The 22,870-nt window shown below is 41.2% G+C and overlaps 1 protein-coding gene across 5 annotated transcripts; it reads left to right on the top strand.

Annotated features, from left to right (window-relative positions):
• The first annotated feature begins 37 nt into the window (after window positions 1-37).
• On the top strand, window positions 38-20,992 carry cd226 (CD226 molecule). 5 transcript variants are annotated; one of them, XM_034170376.1, is made up of 6 exons: window positions 53-220; window positions 5,051-5,377; window positions 5,465-5,830; window positions 14,303-14,405; window positions 17,286-17,340; window positions 19,897-20,022. In XM_034170376.1, the coding sequence occupies exons 1-6, from the start codon at window positions 157-159 to the stop codon at window positions 20,005-20,007; spliced, it is 1,026 nt and encodes a 341-aa protein (XP_034026267.1). In that variant the 5' UTR covers window positions 53-156; the 3' UTR covers window positions 20,008-20,022. The 5 variants fall into 5 exon arrangements, with proteins under 5 accessions (XP_034026237.1, XP_034026259.1, XP_034026267.1 ...); XM_034170353.1 differs by lacking the exon at window positions 19,897-20,022 and adding an exon at window positions 20,760-20,862 and having other exon boundaries at window positions 54-220; window positions 14,303-14,394; XM_034170361.1 differs by lacking the exon at window positions 19,897-20,022 and adding an exon at window positions 20,760-20,816 and having other exon boundaries at window positions 57-220.
• The last annotated feature ends 1,878 nt before the right edge of the window (window positions 20,993-22,870 follow it).

Below are 22,870 nucleotides of genomic sequence, written 5' to 3'. Positions count from 1 at the left end.
CAAATGGCCCTCTGTGCAGACTGAGTGGGCTACCATGAAGTGTGCATCAGTTGCTCAAGTGCTCGTCTGTAGCCAGAAAACTAGGAGGAAGTGCAGCTTGGGTGCCTCTCCACACGCCTCATCAATGCAGCTTTCATTCTCTCTCGGTGGGGCAAGATGGAAGCTGTACAAAAGGATCACTGGTACTTGGTGGTACTCATCCTTCTCCTTTTTCTTAAAGGTATGGAACTGGTATTTGTTTTTCTTTAACAGGTTATGTGACAGGTTTGTATTTTTTCTATTTTCAGTGTTGAAAGTGATCGTCACTGTTATCTTTAATACTAAGCATCAGCCTTTGTGATTATAATTTCCATATGAGGCAATGTAATTACTTTGTAATATTTGATTAATGAACAAATGTATCCTTGCTTTGCTGCTCATTCATTTTAGTTAAGTCAGTTGAGAAATGATGAGAACATAATTCTAAAGTTTTTCAACACTGTGAGAGATTGTTTTTCTAAACCTGCCAAAACTCTCCCAAGGGTATCACTGGACTTGAAATCACTTGTCATTCAGCTCAGATAAAAGGCTTTGAAAACTTGGACGCTTGATCACGACTATTATCAGCTGTGTTTATGTGTACTGGCTCAAATTAGCCTAATTACCATTACCCGGGGGATGGCCTCAAAGCTGGCTGTGAATAGTAGTGGTAATCTTCAAGAAGAATAGATTTTTAAGGGGAAAACAGTCTTTATAATACCACATTACACTGGGACAGGCAGAATTACTGTGTAGTGAAGTCATTCCAAATTGTTGACCATAAAATATTAAATTGTAATTATAACATGTAGCATCTGCCTAGATATCAAATTTTAGATAAACAAAAAAGCAGAAATTCAAAGTACTTTACAGGACATACAGACACGCTAAAGACAGCAACAGGAATAAAAATATACAAGTATATACAAAATCCATAATAGGCCTGAGAAATCAAACGTTTTTAGATTACTTCGACACAACAAGACAGAAGTCATAAATCATGGATTAGCATCCAAACTGGAGGAACAGAAATGCTGACTCCTCAGATTTGGAACTCAACTTGGCCACCAATAAAAGGCCACACCTAGAAGCAGGGGCACCGACAGGGATTTTGGGCCCCATGAAAAGAAATCTTACTGGGCCACCCCCATGTTATTTTGTCAGTATTATAATTATATTAGGGGTCTCTCTGGGCCCCTGTCAATCATGAGTCCCTAGAATCCTTCTCCTTATTCTCCCCTTTTTGGCACACCTGCCTAGAAGACATAATAGTTTTAGTATGATTAAAACGGTGAGCAAGTTGCAAGGCGGAGCCATTCGGTGCTTTAAAGCCTGTCATGTGAACTGTACATGTGCATTTGTAAGGGCCTCTTTACACATTGTATGAATAAGTACAAATCAGGGTGAATCACGGCGGAACAGCTCACATGAGCGGACCACAAAAACATCAAGCCGATGGCCAGGCATGAACGATGCCGCTGCAACGGTTTCGTGCACACGGGAACACAGTGCGAGCAGCTGCACAATGTGGTTACACATTTCAGGCTCCTCTCCTGTGGAACCAGCTCCCAATTTGGATTAGGGAGACAGACACCCTCTCTACTTTTAAGATTAAGCTTAAAACTTTCCTTTTTGAAAAAGCTTATAGTTAGGACTGAATCAGGTGACCCTGAACCATCCCTTAGTTATGCTGCTTTAGACTGCTGGGGGGTTTCCCATGATGCACCCAGTGTTTCTTTTTATTCACCTCTTTTTGCTCTGTATGCACCACTCTGCTTTTAATCATTGGTGATTGATCTCTGCTCTCTTCCACAGCATGTCTTTTTCCTGATTCTCTCCCCTCAGCCCCAACCAGTCCCAGCAGAAGACTGCCCCTCCCTGAGCCTGGTTCTGCTGGAGGTTTCTTCCTGTTAAAAGGGAGTTTTCCTTCCCACTGTCGCCATGCTTGCTCATAGGGGGTCGTTTTGACCGTTGGGGTTTTTCTGTAATTATTGTATGGCTTTTGCCTTACAATATAAAGCGCCTTGGGGCAACTGTTTGTTGTGATTTGGCGCTATATAAATAAAATTGATTTGATTTGATTTCACAGATGCTGTGAAAATAAAAAAATAAAAAATACATGCCACGCACGTGATTCGAACCTGCACTTTCCAAAAGCTCTGATTGCCAACCAGAAACTTTACCAATGAGCTACCATTGCTGTCCTGTAAAAGGTGCGGGAAAATGCCTATTTTAATATCATGAATGAAGCAGGGTGCTCTTATCATGTCCACATCTACTGGCGGTGTGTCCAGCCCGACATGCGTGCCTTGTGGACGGCGCGCCGGAGGACAGACACCGTGTCATGTGGAACAGAGTGGGTGACGTGAGATTCAGATCGCCCGCTGCGTGTTATGATCTGACAGTCTGTTTCACCTGGGGCAGCCTGTCAATGTGCGTGGTGTGCGCTTGCTTGCTGCAGCCCATTGCAACAGCGATATATGTTTTTATGTATGTCCACGTGAGGACAGCAAGCAGACACACGCATCACAGTGGGCAGTTGTTAGCTTGTCCAAACACGGTACGTGTTCTCCAGCTGGGACGTCCAGAACCAGAGATCTCCACAGCCGTTTCTGTGGGTGGACACCCCCCCCCCGGTCAGTTCATCGCACACACCAATGTGTCACTGTGTTATGTGAGCTGTCAGTGAGTCAGCAGCTGACAGGCACCCCGCTGTGGTGTGTGCACTCTGACCTGCCTGTCTGGCCCCCATGTGATCATGTCTGGGCATCATATATATCAGCATTTTATGCGTGTGCACACACACCATGTGTTGGGGGGGCATGAACCAAAAGTATTCCACATGTGTTTTGGGGGGGGGGGGGAATGTGCGATACACATGCAGGCATCATGTGTGTTGCTATTTGCAAAGCCACTCTTGTGGGGGCACTTAGACAAATTTCACAACCAGCTCAACAGTGATCATCTGCTGACTGTTTTCGTGTTATTAGCGCGAATGGCCACACATTTTCTAAGTGCCAAGTGAGCGGTGTTAGATTTCCATGTGTGTCACCTGGAATTTGGCTGACACTTGCCTCGAGAGGGATCGAATGGGCTCTCACAGAGCACACTCTGTCTTTCAGCCGCCGGTGTGCGCAAATATTTGTAGCAACAGGTGTACGAGGCGTTAGAGGCAGCCACGATTTTACATGTATTGCATATGATTCCTGCTTCATGTGCAATTCGAACACATTTGTACTATGTGTGAAGGGGCCCTCAACAAGATGAAGGATTGTAACTGGCAGATGATACGAGAAGCCAAAGATCTCTGTTGACAGCGTGCACACAACGCCTAATATTAGCATGCTAAGCTAACATAACCTAAATCTGTGACATTACGCTGTCAACATCAGGATATAACATATAGTGACACTAACAAACAAAGAACAGCAGGTTTGCAAGCATCACCCCAAAATGTCTACCCTGTGACTAAAACTGTGCCAAAATCTTTAAACACTAGTAAATCAGTGACATTAATAAGTCAGTCACTTATCAACAATCGAACACATAGCATGTTAGAATTATATTTCATGCTCCAATAGCAGAAGACCTGCTTGGTGTCTCTTTGGTGTCTCGCTGCTGTTTTCTCCTCATATCTGTCTTTCTGTTTCTGGAGTGTGTGATGCTGTGAACTCCACCCATCATGTGTCTGTCCTCACAATGGGACTCCATGTCTGCTGGGGCTCCTAGATCAGTTTTTTATTATTATTATTATTTATTTCATGAAGTCTCACCAGTGAGTAAAGGTAAAAAGATTTATTCTTCTCTGGGCTTTCTTGGTCAAGCACTCTTTTCCTCTTTTAATTCAGTTAATTTATATATTGCCAAATCACAGCATAAGTCGCCTTAAGACACTTTATAAGGGTAACCTCTAACCTTACTAGCCCCCCTGAGCAAGTATGCAGGTGTCGCAGACCGAGCGGTCCCCCTTAAAAATTGGTCCGTCCTGCCTCCACTGCACATGCGTCATTTTGGAGCTCATCCACTTGTCTGAGAGTCTCTACACCTAAAGCGATCAAATGGATTAATATGATTATTAACCATCAGATGACAAGGTAAAAACTCTTAAATGATTCTAAAGTCAGTTTTAAGCAGAAACGAGGTGATATTCCCTGACGTTTTGAAATGACAGACGTCCAGTGAACGCAACAGCTAGCAGCTTGTGTAGCTGCAGTGCTCTGATTGCTTCCTCCATCTTTTATAATGAAATAATGCTGAATTTATGTGGAAATGATTGTTATACAAAAGCTTCAGATATGTCGCTGAGATAGATGATGACTGGAGTACAGTTTGAAGCAGAAACGAGGTGATAATCCGTGAACCGCAGATCAAAGTTTTTCACTTTGTCACTGTGATGAATAACATGAGTCCAAGAACCTTTGACCTTAGCTGGTCAAAGTGATGCCTGTGCATCGCAGAACCAATGACAATCGTCTCAGTCTTGTCAGAATTTAAAAGTAACACGTTGCTGGACATCCAGTCCTCGTGTGGTTTAAATTGTCTGTAGTTTTTAGCATGTACAACTGTCAACGGCATACCAATGAAAAACATTTCCAAAGCGTCACGATATCTAATGAAGAGGTACTACATTGATTACATATAACGCTCAGTATACCTCGAAGCACAAATGCTGCGCTGTAGCACCCTGTTTTCTGCTTGTGCTGAAAAGTAGGAGTGTGTTTAAAAAAAAAACAGCAGACAGCAGAACCTTTGGAGACAAACTGGATCTTCAAGATCATTGTCAAATATTCATGTCAAATGCAGTGTTGAGCTGGAGCAGAGTTAGTCCATGGAATAAGTGTGCAGACGTTCTCTAGAATTACTGCCCGTCACAAGTGCTACCTTTGCAGGGAGTTATAATATATTAATTTGCTTAGCGCTAATGCTGTAATTCTTCCCGAACTTGACAGCATTTCAATCTACTTAGAATGACTATTTCTTGACAAGTGCTGAAGAAATTCCTAACAGCATAAAACAATCCACGCTTTTCCAGTGTCGGTCCCACAGAAAGATGCTGTTTCTACTGTTCACTTGGAGGAAGGGATGGTTCTCAGTTGTCTGTGCCCCTGGACCGGAAACCTCAGCATGGTGTCTTGGACCAAAGTACCAGACAAGAATCCATTAGCAGTTTTCCATCCAGAGTACGGTGTGGCCTTGTCACACCACTACTATGAGAGAGTAGAGTTCCTGAGGACCACACCAATGGATGGAAGCATTTCCATGAGGAACGTCACTCACCAGGATATTGGGATTTATCAGTGTTCTGTTCAGACATTCCCACGAGGTTCCTGGACCAGGACCATCCAGGTGGAGGATTTAGGTAAAAGACTTGGTAGAATTTATTAATGTAATCCTTGAATAAGAAATGGATTTGACTTCAAGGGTTTTTCTGTCTAAATGTTTACAGACGAGCCCCCCGAAGAAGAAACCACAGATCTCCCCTCCGACGACGTGATCGAGATGGACGCAGAACAGAACAACAACCTGACCATCAGCTGTAACCACGAGCACAACGGTACAGTTTACCAGGTCATTGTGGAGAAGATGCCGCACGGCCAGCCCTGGACCATCATCGGCGTGTGCAAAGTGGTGGATGGGGATCTGGTCGTCGAGGACTACAGCGACAGGGGACGGGTCAGCTGTGCACACAGCCTAGATGTCAGTCTGCAGCTGACGGATGTTGTGGAGGAAGACAAAGGTTTTTACCGCTGCAGTTTCAGCACAGATGCCGGCATGCAGACCACCACCGTGCTGCTTACCGTTCCCACCCCAGGTACAATGACGTCACAGTGGTAATAATGTGAGCACATTTCACCCCAGAGTACCAAAGCTAGATAATATACCGACTGAGATCTTAAAAGTACACCTTCACTTTTCTACAACCTCAGTCAATCAATCAATATCTTTGTCTGTATAAAAACAAAGTTCATACAGTGAAATGCAGTTTAGCATCCTCTCCTCTGTGGCAGCAAAGAAAGTAAACATATTAAAAATATAAATAAACAAGTACTTTTAAAATATCTAATATAAAACAGTGCATTTGCGCATACAGCAGAGCTGAAACGTGGCTTGTGCGAATTTTAGAGAAATAGGGAGGTGTCTGATTGTTTATGAGCTGGGAGGTTGGATGGTGGATGGCGATGATGGGGATGGTTGGATGTCACCGGGATTGGGGATGGGGTGATGTCTTTCACTGCCTGAGGGTAAAAGCTGTTTTTCAGTCTGCTGGTGTGGCACTTCATAGACCAGTAACTCCTGTGGGGAGGGGGGAGAAAAAGAGGTGAACGGGGTGAGTGGGGTCCCCTGCGATAGAAGAGGCTGTCTTTTGGAGGCAGCTGATGTACATCTCATTTAAGGGGGTAGTGTGGTTCCGATGAGCTTCTCGGCTGCTCTCACCACCCGCTAAAGGTTCTTCCTGTCCTCTGCAGTGCAGCTGTTAAACCACACTGGGCAGCAGTATGTCAGAAGGTTCTCCATAGTGGCTCGGTAGAAATCATTCAGCAGCCATTGGGGGAGGTGAACCTGTTTCAGTTTCCTGAGGAAGTAGAGCCTCTGTTGGGCTATCCCCGCCTGGCAGGAGATGATGACAGCCCAGGTGAAGTCAGCTGAGATGTGCACGCCAAGAAATTTGAAGCTCTGCACTCTCTGCTTCCTCACCATTAATGCAGATGTCATGGTGTTCTGTGCGTGTAGATCTCCTCAAGTCCAGAATCAGTTCCTTGGTCTTGCTGATGTTGAGATCTAGGTTATTATTGCAACACCACTGTTCTAGAAGCTGGATGTCCTCCCTGTAGGTTGTCTCATTGTTATTTGTGATGAGCCCTACAACAGTGGTATCGTCAGCGAATTTGATGATGGTGTTAGTGGTGTGCTTGGGGGTGCAGTCATGTGTGAAAAGGCACTAGAGGAGAGGACTGAGGACACAACCCTGTGGTGTACCATAATGTACCAGTCAAACCTTTGACGACTGAGTGCGTGGGAGAATTCCTATCATGGAAACATCTGTTTCCAAAGAAGTCAAAGATGCTGCATTCATGATACATTGGAAAGTAGGAAATTCCAATCTCTAACCTGGACATTGTGATTTAAATGCATGGTCCGGATGTATACTTTGCTCTGAAACTCCTTTGCAGAAATTCAGTGTCCTGATTGCCTAACATTGACATTGATTCCCAACCATAAATGTTATGATGGTAATATTAAAAAAATGACTGATTGCTTTTAACAAATCATTTACTTTTGCATGTAAAATGTTTGTAATTTTTAAGCAGGGTGTTTCAAAAAATGTGGTATCATTTGAGATGTAAGTAGAGTACTTTTAACAAATCATTTACTTTTGCATGTAACATGTTTGAATTCTTTATACAGGGCGTTTCAAAGAATTTGGTATCATTTGAGATGCAAATAACTACATAGTCTAGATACTTGAAACTAAACAGGCTTAATGTTGAGCAAAATAAAATTTATTCATCAAAAACTGAATGGAAAAATTCAAAGGTGGGTATGGATTTCGGGAACGACTTCACAGGTTTTCAGTATGCACACCCCCTGTGACACGGTACATGTTGCACATGCTGTCGTGGGAGGAATCTGATTTTCCAGACTTGCTCTTCTTATGGACCTCCTGGCGCTTCACAAAAATGTTTCCCAAACCCGCTTCTCGTACGATGTCTGTGGTTGTCCAGATCCTTTTGCCCTACACAGACAGTCTTCCTCTTCGAACTTCTTGTGCCATGTCCAAATCTGCATTGCAGTTGGTGCATTTTTAGCAAATTCTTTCACAAATACACACTGCACAGTCTTGTTCGACTGTTCGGCTTACACTAACACACAAAACACCTTTTCTTTTCCAGTGAATGGCATTTTTGTACCTAAAAAGAAAAAACTTTAAACATAGAATTTTGAGTTGTTTCTGTACATGCTATTAAAATTTGTGTTCATTTGAAGGAAAATTGGTCAAGTAATTAGATTATGAAATATCAATTTTTCTGAAACACCCTGTATATGAGTGAAGTCAACATATGAGTGAAGCCAGCATAACATTTTTTGCAAAGATGTCTGTAATGATGTCAGAATTGAGACTACGAGTACAACCCCTGGCAATAATTATGGAATTACCGGCCTCGGAGGATGTTCATTCAGTTGTTTAATTTTGTAGAAAAAAAGCAGATCACAGACATGACACAAAACTAAAGTCATTTCAAATGGCAACATTCTGGCTTTCAATCAATCAATCAACTTTTTTCTTGTATAGCGCCAAATCACAACAAACAGTTGCCCCAAGGCGCTCCACATTGCAAGGCAAGGCCATACAATAATTATTTTATTGAAGAAACACTATAAGAAATCAGGAAATAAAATTGTGGCAATCAGTAACAGTTACTTTTTTAGACCAAGCAGAGGGAAAAAAATATGGAATCAGTCAATTCTGAGGAAAAAATTATGGAATCATGAAAAACAAAAGAATGCTCCAACACATCACTAGTATTTTGTTGCACCACCTCTGGCTTTTATAACAGCTTGCAGTCTCTAAGGCATGGACTTAATGAGTGACAAACAGTACTCTTCATCAATCTGGCTCCAGCTTTCTCTGATTGCTGTTGCCAGATCAGCTTTGCAGGTTGGAGCCTTGTCATGGACCATTTTCTTCAACTTCCACCAAAGATTTTCAATTGGATTAAGATCCAGACTATTTGCAGGCCATGACATTGACCCTATGTGTCTTTTTGCAAGGAATGTTTTCACAGTTTTTGCTCTATGGCAAGATGCATTATCATCTTGAAAAATGATTTCATCATCCCCAAGCATCCTTTCAATTGATGGGATAAGAAAAGTGTCCAAAATATCAACGTAAACTTGTGCATTTATTGATGATGTGATGACAGCCATCTCCCCAGTGCCTTTACCTGACATGCAGCCCCATATCATCAATGACTGTGGAAATTTACATGTCCTCTTCAGGCAGTCATCTTTATAAATCTCATTGGAACGGCACCAAACAAAAGTTCCAGCATCATCACCTTGCCCAATGCAGCTTCGAGCTTCATCACTGAATATGACTTTCATCCAGTCATCCACAGTCCACGATTGCTTTTCCTTAGCCCATTGTAACCTTGTTTTCTTCTGTTTAGGTGTTAATGATGGCTTTCGTTTAGCTTTTCTGTATGTAAATCCCATTTCCTATAGGCGGTTTCTTACAGTTCGGTCACAGACGTTGACTCCAGTTTCCTCCCATTCGTTCCTCATTTGTTTTGTTGTGCATTTTCGATTTTTGAGACATATTGCTTTAGGTTTTCTGTCTTGACGCTTTGATGTCTTCCTTGGTCTACTAGTATGTTTGCCTTTAACAACCTTCCCATGTTGTTTGTATTTGGTCCAGAGTTTAGACACAGCTGACTGTGAACAACAACATCTTTTGCAACATTGCGTGATGATTTACCCTCTTTAAAGAGTTTGATAATCCTCTCCTTTGTTTCAATTGACATCTGTCGTGTTGGAGCCATGATTCATGTCAGTCCACTTGGTGCAACAGTTCTCCAAGGTGTGAGCACTCCTTTTTAGATGCAGACTAACGAGCAGATCTGATTTGATGCAGGTGTTAGTTTTGGGGATGAAAATTTAAAGGGTGATTCCATAATTTATTCCTTAGAATTGAGTGAGTCCATATTTTTTTCCCTCTGCTTGGTCTAAAAAAGTAACCGTTACTGACTGCCACAATTTTTTTTCTTGATTTCTTATAGTGTTTCTTAAAGCCAGAAAGTTGCCATTTGAAATGACTTTAGTTTTGTGTTATGTCTGTGATCTGCTTTTTTTCTGCAAAATTAAACAACTGAATGAACATCCTCTGAGGCCGGTGATTTCATAATTTTTGCCAGGGGCTGTAGAAATGCACTCCTCTGAGACATTTTCTGTATATCTTCTGTCCATCTACATGTCGATCATGTCAATAACGTATTTATATGTTCCTCATGCAGACAAGAACGAAGTATCTGTTTAAAATGTGGGTCTCCAATTATAATTTGAGAGGAATATTTTTCAAGAAATTAAAGATCCGAACTACTGCAAAAAGTCATTGTTTCTGTTAAAGATGTTAACATCTGGAATAACTGTCCTGACAATATTAAAGTACTTGGTACTTCAGTAGTCTTTAAAAGGCATTACAACTAATAAAATTGCTTGTTATAGTTTGAAGATTTAGGTTTATTGATTTTTTTTTTTTTTTGTTACTGCTTTTGGGCTTGTGTGTTGTGTACTGTTGTTTGTAAATTTGAGTTCTTTGACTAATTTTGCACGCTCGTTTGGTATTCGTCATTGTGTGTGTGTGTATATATATATATATATATGAAATTGTGTTTATGTGTGCATGCATGTATATATGCGGGTATACATTTCTTATTTTTTATAATATAAGGGGTGGGTATTTATAAGCTTTGCTTCTGCCCTCACCTTTTCCGTCACACGGGTTCATTGTAGAGTTGTTTTGTTATGAATTTTTTATTGATTTGTGTGCCATTCATTCAAAGCGAGACAGTGCTTGTTAAATATTAAAAGTGTAGTTTGCAATCTGAGTCTGCTTATATATTTCACAATTGCGATCTAGTTCATTTTTATAAATCAGTGCATGCGTTTAAGTTGGCATGCGCCTCTTTTAGGTCCTGTTTTGTCCGGTTATAAATGAAAATCCCGGTCATGAAAATCTTAGTCAATTTTCTACTTACGTATGGCCTAAGAAAATGGAAGGATTATGTCTTAAAAGGGAATAGAGAATCAAAATCATCTTTTTCATGTTTTTGGTGTTAGTTCAGAGTCTCCCCGCTGTAAGTACCAGCAAGTTTCAGAACCTCTATTTCAAGTATTTCTCCTTTTTTGAATTGCCCCTAGAAAACAGGCCAATCCGTTTTTGAGAGAAAAGTTACGTCACTTTTTCACCAATAGCCCCCCCACACACACACCCACACCCACCCCCTTTCACACTCGCCCCTTTGAAATTAATTATTGATAAGGTTGTGCCCACCCATTCCTACCACTGGAAGAGGAGCAATGGCGAGCTACAGGTGTGTCTTCCCAGGCTGTCATAGCAGACTACGATCTTTACATATTCTTCCCACGGAAAGCAATGTACGCGATCACTGGCTTTTATTCATTTTTAACCGCATCCCCATTAATGCCCCATTCAACCTCTCTCTATCACCTTTAAAGTGGCTGTAATTTCTAAATGGCTAATATAATATTTGGTTTAACCCCTTTAATTAAACGGGTTCTACACTACCAAAAACATTTAGTTTCATTTCAGATTCATTGTGGTGCTGTAGAAAATTATTTCAATTTATTTACAGCGCCAACTTACAACATAGTCACCTCAAGGTGGAGACCTTACCGACCCCACGAGCAAGCACGTTGGTGACAGCAGAACAAAAGGTACAATACAAGATTGACCAAAATGTTGCAGCTAAAACAACCACATTGAGTCCAGAATTAATGTGACAGGATGGTTGAAAAGACGACAAGGTGAATATTAAAGTCTTTGTGAAAAAGACGGTCTTATTGAGTTGAATGAATGAATGATTTGTCATTACAGCAAGTGCAACAAAATTATCTTCACACCCAGTTCCTCAGACAAAATACAGCAATTAATACACAATTATTACTAGTTAAATGTAATAATGACACACATAAGAATTAGAGCAATCGCACATATACATTTGATTGTTAATGTACGCTAAACTTTGAAACAGTCTGTCATCCGAATTGAGGCAATGTGAGTGTGGGCGGCCGCAGCAGCTATGCCGCGCAGCCAAGCTGGTGGGGGGGAGCTGCTGCAGCTGTGCCGCGTGGCCTCCCGAGGGGGAAGGAGTGGCAAGTGCGGAGGCCGGGGTGGGGTGTGGGGACAGAAACACAAGGGGAGATGGGGGTGGGGGAGCGTGCATCCATGTGTGCATATCAGTCTCTGTCCTTGTATGCGTAGAGTCCGAAGTGGCCTTGTCAACAACCGCTGACTGTGGGGGAGGGCAGATGAAGAGGGAGCAACGTGCATCACCAGAGCCGTTGAAATCTTCCTGGAGGAAAACAAGCAGGGCATTTTGACCTTCGGTAGCTGATAAGGCTGCCGTGTTTTGGGTTTAGGCAGAGAAACGCAGAACTCCAGTACAGGTTCTCTTAACTGTCCAGATCCAACTGTGTGAATCTTCACTGGTTTCCAACATCAATTGCTTTGCAAAGAATTCTCAGTCTGGTGAAGTTGGGACTTTGAAGGTTGAGGCAGAGATAGAGACAAACAGGAGGAGAGAAGAGAGGAGGAGATGCGACCACCCTCGCCGGAGTCCCAAACTAGGCTCAGTTGGTGATTGCACTGATGCCAGATCAAAGAAAAATTGTATCACTGCCCAAATACTGATGGACCCACCTGTACAAGATTAGAATTACCAGCAAAAACTGTTGTAAATAATGCATCTTAAGAATGTCAGCAACTGCACAAATGTGGTTTGAGTTTTCGTGCGCTGAGATGGCTGCTGCCTCATTCACTGATTCATTCTGTCTTAAACACATTTGTGGAAAACAAGATTTTTTTCCTCATAAGACACATCGTCAAGCACACTCAGAAATTTGACTCCTGCCAATGGCTTAATATGTTTAGGGTTATAAAACAAAAAAAAAGGCAAAATTATTCTCTAATGATGTCAATCTTGTGATTTTTCTTCTCATAATCTCTTAAAATTTATTTAAAAGCACATACGAGGGCTGTCAATAAAGTTACGGTCCTTTTTATTTTTTTCAAAAACTATATGGATTTCATTCATATGTTTTTACGTCAGACATGCTTGAACCCTCGTGCGCATGCGTGAGTTTTTCCACGCCTGTCGGTGACGTCATTCGCCTGTGAGCACTCCTTGTGGGAGGAGTCGTCCAGCCCCTCGTCGGAATTCCTTTGTCTGAGAAGTTGCTGAGAGACTGGCGCGTTGTTTGATTAGAATTTTTTCTAAACCTGTGAGACACATCGAAGTGGACACGGTTCGAAAAATTAAGCTGGTTTTCAGTGAAAATTTTAACAGCTGATGAGAGATTTTGAGGTGATTCTGTCGCTTTAAGGACTTTTCACGGTGCGAGATGTCGTGCAGCGCTCTCAGGCGGCGTCATCAGCCTGTTCAAGCTGAAAACCTCCACATTTCAGGCTCTATTGATCCAGGACGTCGTGAGAGAACAGAGAAGTTTCAGAAGAAGTCGGTTTCAGCATTTTATCCGGATATTCCACTGTTAAAGGAGATTTTTTTAATGAAAGACGTGCGGGCGGGTCCGCGCGTCGGGACGCAGCCGACGCGGTGCGGCGGCACAGGAAAAACACCTCCGTGTTGATAACCATTTGTAAAATCCAGGCGGCTTTTGATGGCTTTCAGTGGAGTGAGTATATGAGAAATTGTTTAACAGGCAGGACATGTTCCAACTTGTCCTTAAGGCTTTCAACAGAGGTGTTTTTCCTGTGGCGGAGCGTCGCGGCGGCTGCGTCCCGACGCGCGGACCCGTCCGCACGTCTTTCATTAAAAAAATCTCCTTTAACAGTGGAATATCCGGATAAAATGCTGAAACCGACTTCTTCTGAAACTTCTCTGTTCTCTCACGACGTCCTGGATCAATAGAGCCTGAAATGTGGATGTTTTCAGCTTGAACAGGCTGACGACGCCGCCTGAGAGCGCAGCGCGACGTCTCGCACCGTGAAAAGTCCTTAAAGCGACAGAATCACCTCAAAATCTCTCATCAGCCGTTAAAATTTTCACTGAAAACCAGCTTAATTTTTCGAACCGTGTCCACTTCGATGTGTCTCACAGGTTTAGAAAAAATTTTGATCAAACAACGCGCCAGTCTCTCAGCAACTTCTCAGACAAAGGAATTCCGACGAGGGGCTGGACGACTCCTCCCACAAGGAGTGCTCACAGGCGAATGACGTCACCGACAGGCGTGGAAAAACTCACGCACGCGCACGAGGGTTCAAGCATGTCTGACGTAAAAACATATGAATGAAATCCATATAGTTTTTGAAAAAAATAAAAAGGACCGTAACTTTATTGACAGCCCTCGTATACTCCTGCTGAAACCACAACATCCTGCCACCACATCTGCCAGCTGTTAGTAGGCTCAAGGTGAACACGGGTGGAAAGTATCACGTCTGTGAGTCATCAGCGCAGCGTGTCTCAGAATTATTTATTGCTCAGCTGAATGGAAAACTGAGGGTGTTGTGGTCTTTGTTTTTCAGGTGGGATCAGCCTCTCTTTGTACATGATGTATGTTTATATCGCGGCCGGAGGTGCAGTGTTAGTTCTGCTCATTGTCATCATCACACTCACAGTAAGACACAGGTAAGTTTAGAGAACTATACTCAGTTTGAGATGAGAGTGTGTGTGTGTGTGTGTATATATATATATATATATATATATGTGTGTGTGTGTGTGTGTGTGTGGGTGTGTAGGGATGGGTATCGTTAAGATTTTATTGATATTGATACCATTATCGATTCCGCTTATCGATCCGATTCCTTATCGATTCCCTTATCGATACCTCTTGTGAATTTTTTGTGTACTAAAAGTAGGCTTTACAGATTTCCTATGTCAGTGGGTCGAAGAGCTTTTTCTTATTATGCACCCGCTCTGTGGAACGGTCTTCCTGTGACTATTAGGTAGTCGGATTCCGTGGACACTTTTAAGTCAAGACTTAAAACCTATTTTTATTCTCCTTCTTATGAATAGTTAATTTAATTTTTTAAGTTAATTTTTTCATCTGTTTTATTCTTCTGTTTTTAATTATGTATTTGAATTTTTTGTTATTTATTTAATTTTTTTGTTGAACTGTTATGTGTGAGGCACCTTGAGACAGCTTTTGTTGTGATTTGGCGCTTTATAAGCTGATTAAATTGAACAACATTTTAAGTCTTAAAGTAAATAAATATGAAATTGGTCACTGGATCCTTAAACTTTGGACATAATAAACTCTATATGGTGGATCCTTGATCTCTGGACACAAATAGAAATACAATCTGTAGTTTTTGTCAAAAGCATTTCCTTTCAGACATTATTGGCATAAATGTCACCCCATACCTCTGAGCTGAGCTCTTGCAGCTGGCTGTGGTGCACATCAGGATGTAATTCATAAAGAATGCAGGACGTCTCATTTTGGGAGGAAAAAAACATTTTAGTCAGTTGTAGTTTGTCTGTATTACAATGTTTGTAAAGCGGTGTCATTTTATTTAAAGCGGCAGTTTGTTTTTAAGTTATTAATTCCGACTGGACTCTGTCTCGACAGAGAGCCGCGCAGCGTTTGGAGCTGTGCCAACGGAACGGAGGACGATTCCCGTTTCTTGACTACAACAAGACAAGAGTCCCAGTTAGTGACTTTAATCCACACAAAAGTGACTCACGATATTTTAATGGCTTTGAGATGGGTTAAGAACTGGACTTGCCATTTCTGAAGAGCAACGAATCAAAGAACCAGAGCCAGTGGATCGAAGCACTGTTTCATTGCTTCACGCTTCAAAGTGGTGTCACGCTGCAGAAACTGTTGATTAGAGTCGCTGCAGGGTCTGTAATTAACGTAGAAAAATGATCATTTCAACAGCCGCTCTGAAGGACCGATAAGGGACTCGTTCAGCAAAAAGGCCATTGATATCAGTGGATCGAATCATTTCTTAATACTCGAAAAGAACCGGTTCTCGATACCCAACCCTATGAAATTGTGCCTGAAAACAGTGTGAGCAGATGCACAACTGCACGGCCAGTATTACAGTGCATCTGGAAACTATTCACACCACTTCACTTTATCCACATTTTGTTATCTTATTTTAAAATGGAGTAAATCCATTTTTCCCCTCAAAATTCTACTCACAACACCCCATAATGACAGTTTTTTGTGGAAATTTTTGCAAATTTACTTAAAAAAAACAAACTTAAGAAATAACATATATGAGGTCTGTTAGAAAAGTATCCGACCTTATTTTTTTTTTTTTTTTTGCAAAAACCGGATGGATTTGAATCAAGCGTGCTTGCATGAGCCAACCTTGAACCTTTGTGCGCATGTGTGAATTTTTTCACGCCTGTCGATTGCGTCATTTGCTGGCAAGCAGCATTTGTGTGAGGTTGTGTGTAGCGCTGTCGGCAGATTTTCATTGCAAGGAAAATGACGGAATGACTGGAGCAGCGCTACTGCATCAAATTTTGCCAGAAACTGGGCGACAGCCAGGTGGAAACCATTCGGAAGATTCAGACGGCTTTCTGTGACTTTTCAGTCGTGTGACTATCCGAGAAATTGTGGAAGAGGTGGGCATCATTTTTCGGAAGTCCAGCATGTCCTGTGAGACTTCAAAACGGAGTTGCTTTTGCTCCGGCGTCAGCTTCGGCATGAATTTCACCGCCACTCTTTTCATGGCCAAATCTTCTGTCACAGTGGAATGTGCTGAAAAAGTGCTGATGTTCACCTCTTCCGCAATTTCTCTGACAGTCACACGACGGTCCCGCATCACCACAGCGTTCACTTTGGCAATGACTTGGTCATTTCGGCATGTTGATGGCAGACCGGAGCGTGGCTCGCTCTCCACCGTTGTGCGGACGTCTTTAAACCAGTTGTACCGCTCCTTAATCTGTGTGACGCCCATAGCATCATCACCGAAAGCCGTCTGAATCTTACGAATGGTTTCCACCTGGCTGTCGCCCAGTTTCTGGCAAAGTTTGATCCAGTAGCGTTGCTCCAGTCGTTCCGTCATTTTCCTTGCAATGAAAAGCCACCGAGAGCACTACACACGACCTCACACAAATGCTGCTTGCCAGCAAATGACGCAATCGACAGGCGTGAAAAAATTCACGCATGCGCGCGAAGGTTCAAGGTTGGCTCATGCAAGCACGCTTGGTTCAAATCCATCAGGTTTTTGCAAAAAAAAATAAGGTTGGATGCTTTTCTAACAGACCTCGTACATGAGTATTCACACCCTTTGCTCAATACTTTGTTGATGCACCTTTGGCAGCAATTACAGCCTCGAGTCTTCTTGAATATGATGCCATAAGCTTGGTGGTCCATTTGTTGTCATCCAGGTGTGGCACCAGCTTGTCACCTAATCTCAGGGGAGGGTGGAATCTCATTCAAATGCTTACCTCTGACATACTTATGCTGTTAATTTGAACTTCATTCCAACTTCACTCGTACATATTTGTAACTTTAAACACTTGTTGATCTTTTTTACGTTTACTTATCAGGAAGAAGAACAGGAGAGTGGAGTACAGAGTCAAACTGCACCCGCATCACATACAGGTGACTGTTTTTCACAGTTTAAACACTGTAACACTTCAGTGCCTACTGACAGCACTAATGTTTAGAACGCTCTAACAGCTTTTTGATGATGTAATCCAGCAACTTGTCAAAATAATAAAAATGCTTCCTTAAATTGGTTACAAAATTGGTTACAATTGGTAACAAATAATGAAATTATAAATATACAGTCTCATACACTGGCCAGTACTGTAATGGGAATATCAGACTGTAGCTCCTGCTATAGTGTAGATGGATTATATAAGCATAGGCACTGCTGCAACAATTTGTTGTGCTCCTTTGATTGTCCTATATATATATATATATATATATATATATATATATATATATATATATATAGTACGTTTATTCCTCAGACATCTAAATAGAGCTCATCTCACTGCACTGTACAAGTGTCTTTTGCAATATTTTATAGGACACCTGAATAGAACCTTGTCATTTGGTTGGTGGATTCTATGCCATGTGACACTCATTATTTGTCCCATTGTATGAGTGACTTCATGACTGCGTGTTTTTGTCCCACATATTCAACTTTATTGCATGCTTTCCGTAAAAATGCTTCCAAGATGTAAGGAAGCTAAATCCAGCAGGCACAGCGTTTGCGTGGGCATTGTTAGCAGCTGTTGAAGCCTTGCCAGATGAAGAATTGGGCATGTACTTTTCCTGGATTGATGAAAGCAGACGTGCTTTCACACAGTCCGCTCAGCGCCAATTGCTGCTCCGAGAAGAAACACATGGCTATTTTTGAGTAAACTATCAAATGAAATGGTTCTATTGAGGTGTGTTTTAAAACAAATAAATGTTTTCCATTCAACTCTGTGTTTGGGTGTGTGTGAGATCACTCTAAAGCAATTTGAATTTCTGATTCACTTGGAAAGGTACTATTAGGGCTGTGAAAACTCCGAAAACTTCATCATGGGAAGGAGGGGTGGGGTGTTAGTGTTGTACTCTGTAATCGTGATCATCACTGAGTTTTTAAAATGCTTATCGCAAGGTGTTCTCTTTTTTTACAACATCGTGTAAGTTTTATAAGTCCGCGGACACTGATCTGTGTGTTACAGATAGAAATCAGTTTCCTCGGATCCGCTGAGTTTCGTGGAGGAAAAATGCCACTCAAAGCGAAGCTGTTACGACAGTTGTCGTAAAGCAGACTGTTGGTTGCTGCGGCGATGCTTTGTGGCTCCTGTGCTGTGCTTAAGCTAAACTTAGCATGTGGACATCCCAAACTTTTAGAGCTTTCAAGTTTTTAAAAGAAGATTTATGCAGCATGTCTGTGTCACGGACCGACGTTGCACAGAGAGAAGATGGCGAGAAAGACTGTTCGGAAAAGTTTTATAAGGACAAGAATCCGTGGAATTGTCGCTGGCTTCATCAACACACCTGAAAGGTAAAAGAAAGGGGAAAAGCGAACTGTGCCATCAGGAAATACGGTAAGAATTTTTCTCTCCCTGGAAAATAAACATTCTGCTGTTCAAACAGGATTTTAGACAAGATTATGTGACTTTTTTCACTAATCTAGACTTTCTTTCATTGTAAAAAAGACATTGTGGCTTTGAATGGATTTAGGCTGCATGAATTTACACAAGAATATATGACTTTTTAACTATAAGGCAATATTTTACCATGATTTTCCAAATATTCTCCAAGCTTTAGCTGTGGTTTTTGAAATGTTGTAACAGTCTTTTCATGTAGTTTAATTGTTCTGAGTTAATGCATAATTTGGTTTACAATTAAAAGGAAAATCATTCCAAGTCCTACTTCCACATCATATTCTGTTATTTCAACATGATCATTGATGGTTCAAATGAAAGGTTGAATCTAGGATCATTTAAATATGCACTAATTTTGAGATTTGTTCTTCCAGGAGATGCTGAAAAGTATCATTAGATAAAAATTTAATTCTGGGGACCCACAGGGCCCTAGACCCCGTGGGATTCCTCGGATTTCACAATTTTCATTTCACAGTCCTGTACTATACAAGTGCAGTCCATTTACCTCTGCACAAATGGAAAGCATTATTAGCATTCATTATTTATGTACTTTTCTATAATAATAATAATTTAAAATTCAGACATTGACTTTCTTTCTTCTTGTTTAATTTTTCAAATTTACAGTAAAAACAATTTATAATTGTAATAATTTGGTTTTATTTCATCAAGATACAAAATGAAAAGTACCAGACAGTAGTTTTGATAAATTAATTCATGAAATCATTTTTTAAAAGGTTTGTTTTATTGTAACTTGTTGGGGTTTATGGTGTTGGTTGAACACACACACAAAAAAAGAAATACACGTCTTCATCAGATAGCCAAAAATAGTTTGCTTTTAGATTTTGAGCCTTGCTTCGGTGAGAAGCTGGATGTCTAGTAATTTCCTGCTGTCTTGATTTGGCGCTCTGTAAGTTTAATAAATTGAATAGCTTCATATTGAGAGGGGCCTTATACTCGTTATTTATTTCTATATTTTTTCATGTCATACATCACACCTGCTGCCTGTTACCATGTCGCATACTAATTCCATGTCTCACGTCTTCAACAGCCAAACTACTATGAAAATGTCCCCATGATACGCAGGACCAGAACCGCCGAGATGGGACACTGCTCGGTGTACGTCAACCTCCAAACAAAAAGCCAAGTGTCAGCGCTGTGACAGATGGGGGCCGCGTCATGCGACACCGTGTGTGTTAGTCGTGACTGTACTGATCTCTTCACAGGAACAAACACATGAAAACAAACTGACACTTATTTTGATGGATGGTTTTTTTAAAACAAACAAACCAAAAATCTGGATCACATCGGCTTTGTTTTATGTGCACACTGCATTTTGGATTGAGTTAATAAGCAGGTGCTGGTGTGTGTCACAAACGCTGACGGGCTTGTTTGGGAGCAGCTTTGCTCACCATAATTACCGTGTAGTGTCTCCCGCGTAATTACTGCTGAAGAAATATTTGTTTAGTCAAAACAATTTTTGATGGCGACTGCAGCTAACAAAAGGACTGTGTAATCATTGTTCTCACTTCCTGAACCCCCACGTGGAAAAGCAGCAACAAAAGCTGGCGTAATTGCTCTCCTTTTGCTTTGATCCCTCCTGGTTTCCTTTCAAAGATGGTCAAATCATTGAGCAAAATAGAAAAGCAATCACTTCAGATTGTCTCATTTCCCCCAAAGGTTTTCTGTTTTAGGATGAGTGCGTTTGAACTACAGTGTAGACCCCTAATGAACTAATCCTGCCATCCTGTTTGTGGCTTCTCTTGCTCAAGCTGCTGATTGGCTTCTGCTGCACAGAATCTAATAAAAGAGCTATTTTGACACAGATTTTATTATTTTTTAAAGCCTTGTAATTTACTGTTTCTCTGTTTGCTATTTGTGTGATTTATTCATTTATTTAATTTGTGTCCATAGAGATGGAGGCAGCGGCACAGGGAGTAACGGCTATGCAAGCTGTTGCGCTAGGACAAATAAGGACGAGGTGGAAATAAATAAGGGGACAGAGTGTCTTGGAATCGGATTCTTGCCTTCATTATTTGGTCTTGCGGTTTGTAGCAAACTGAAACTGCAGTTCTGTTTTGCCATAATTCCTCTGGTACCATATGCGACTTGATGAGTCCATGTGGTCCAAATAAAACAGTCATTCCTTCAGACGAGTTTCCTGCCTTGTCGATTGAAACGATAAACATTTTTGTCAACTTTCAAGTGTATATTGAGGAATTCTTTACTAATATTACAGTCAAAAAATGAAAGAACATTTATTGTTTTATCACCAAAAACATCTGTACAGTTTGGGAAAACTCATCCTGCACACAGTGTACTGTAGAATGTGCTCCTAACATTGTGATGGTAAGGAAACAGTTACATGGTGATGGACTCAAAATTGTGACCCACATGTTCAACAGTGTGCGGTGTAAACTGAACCCAGCAAATCTACAAGTTATTAAAACACAGTCATACAGCTTTCTTCACTTCTCCCACTATTCCAATGACTCAGATGTGGAAACATGTACATTTAAGAAAAACAATTACGGTTGGGGCAGAAATGTGACCATCAGCATTGTCTCAAATTCTTGGTCAGCTTTTTGTACTGCACTTTAAAGGGGAACTCAAGGATTTTCCAGCCTGTGCTCTATGTTCAGATGTTTTGGTTTTAACTTTTTACTCAGGACAAAAACGATGCTCTGTCAGTACTGAGTTAAGTAAAATGCTAAAGTGTCTGGTAGCATTGAGAGGATCTGTACAAAGGTAAATGTTTACCTCAGTAAATGTGACATACCTTTGAAACAGCAGATTGTAGAGACAGTGACTTACCTTAGCCTTTTTTCCATCTGGTGACACCGGTCTTGACAAGGTGATTGTCAGCAGGAGGCACATTCCTGTTGTGAACAGTTCCAGCTCATCGACTTATGGGATCTGTGCAGAATCGCATCATCAAACTGGAAAGATGAAGCCAAGTTGCTGCCTGTATAGTCTGTTTAAAATAGTGTAATATATATATATATATATATATATACTGAGGTAAACATGGGGATCCTCTTCATGCTGCCAGATACTTGCAATGATATTTCTGCCATTCAGAGATGACAGAGTGGCTCACCATTCATAACTTGTCCTGTAGGCTTACGTTGTACAGTTGTGTAGCCTGTGACCAGTGTTGCCACAGTTACTTTGAAAAAGTAACTTAGTTACTTTACTGATTACTCAATTGTAAAAGTAACTAAGTTAGATTACTAGTTACTTTTTTAGTTACTTTTCCCTGCTGCCGACAACAACCCTCTGCCACCTCAACATGACAATGATACCTGTTTTGCCAAAACTCACTTTATAGTCACCCTTTCTTGACTTCAATGAAAATAAATACTTGTTTTATAAAAAGTAAAATAAAGACGTCTTTCTTGACCTCATATTTAACTGTTGACAGCACTGTAACAGTAAAACTTGCAATTTCGAGCCTACATTGTTTATAAAGGTAACTATTAAATTCTAACATTTTTCTAACATTTAAATTCTCTCTAAACATTTTACTTGTCGAAATTATTATTTTAAGCAATATTAGTTGTAGTAAAAAACGGCTTCAAAATTGCACCTTTAATCTAGGGGTGTTGTGGGGGCGATGTGCCCCACGCCCCCATTCCATCTAGATTCGCCCCTGCTTTGGCGTTTGAGCACAAAGAATGGATAACATTTATTTATGCAGAAAACATGACCAGATTTACAGGTAAGAAAGTTTTATTGCGTTTTCACATCATGTGGTCCTCAGAAAGAGAGTTTAGGTGCATTTGAGTGGAAAATAGTGTTAGTTGTTGACGCGTCGCGGAGGATTAGCTGTTTTTAACGACCAGATACAGAGCGGCTCAGATCAGAATTCTAAATAAAGGAGGAAAAAAAGTATAAAAATGTCTTTGTAAAGTTCAGTGCAGGTGTGCTGATCACCGCGCTTTAAGAGGTGAGGACGAGTCGAGCAGCTGCAAAAAACCGCGGATTAAAAGCTCACAGCTCGCTTAAAGTGGGCAGTTCAGTCG

The sequence above is a fragment of the Thalassophryne amazonica genome, chromosome 1 (genome assembly GCF_902500255.1).
Source record: "Thalassophryne amazonica chromosome 1, fThaAma1.1, whole genome shotgun sequence".
Classification (NCBI taxonomy): Eukaryota; Metazoa; Chordata; class Actinopteri; order Batrachoidiformes; family Batrachoididae; genus Thalassophryne; species Thalassophryne amazonica.
Note: the sequence above shows the minus strand (reverse complement) of the source record. Positions and strands in the feature narration are given on the sequence as shown.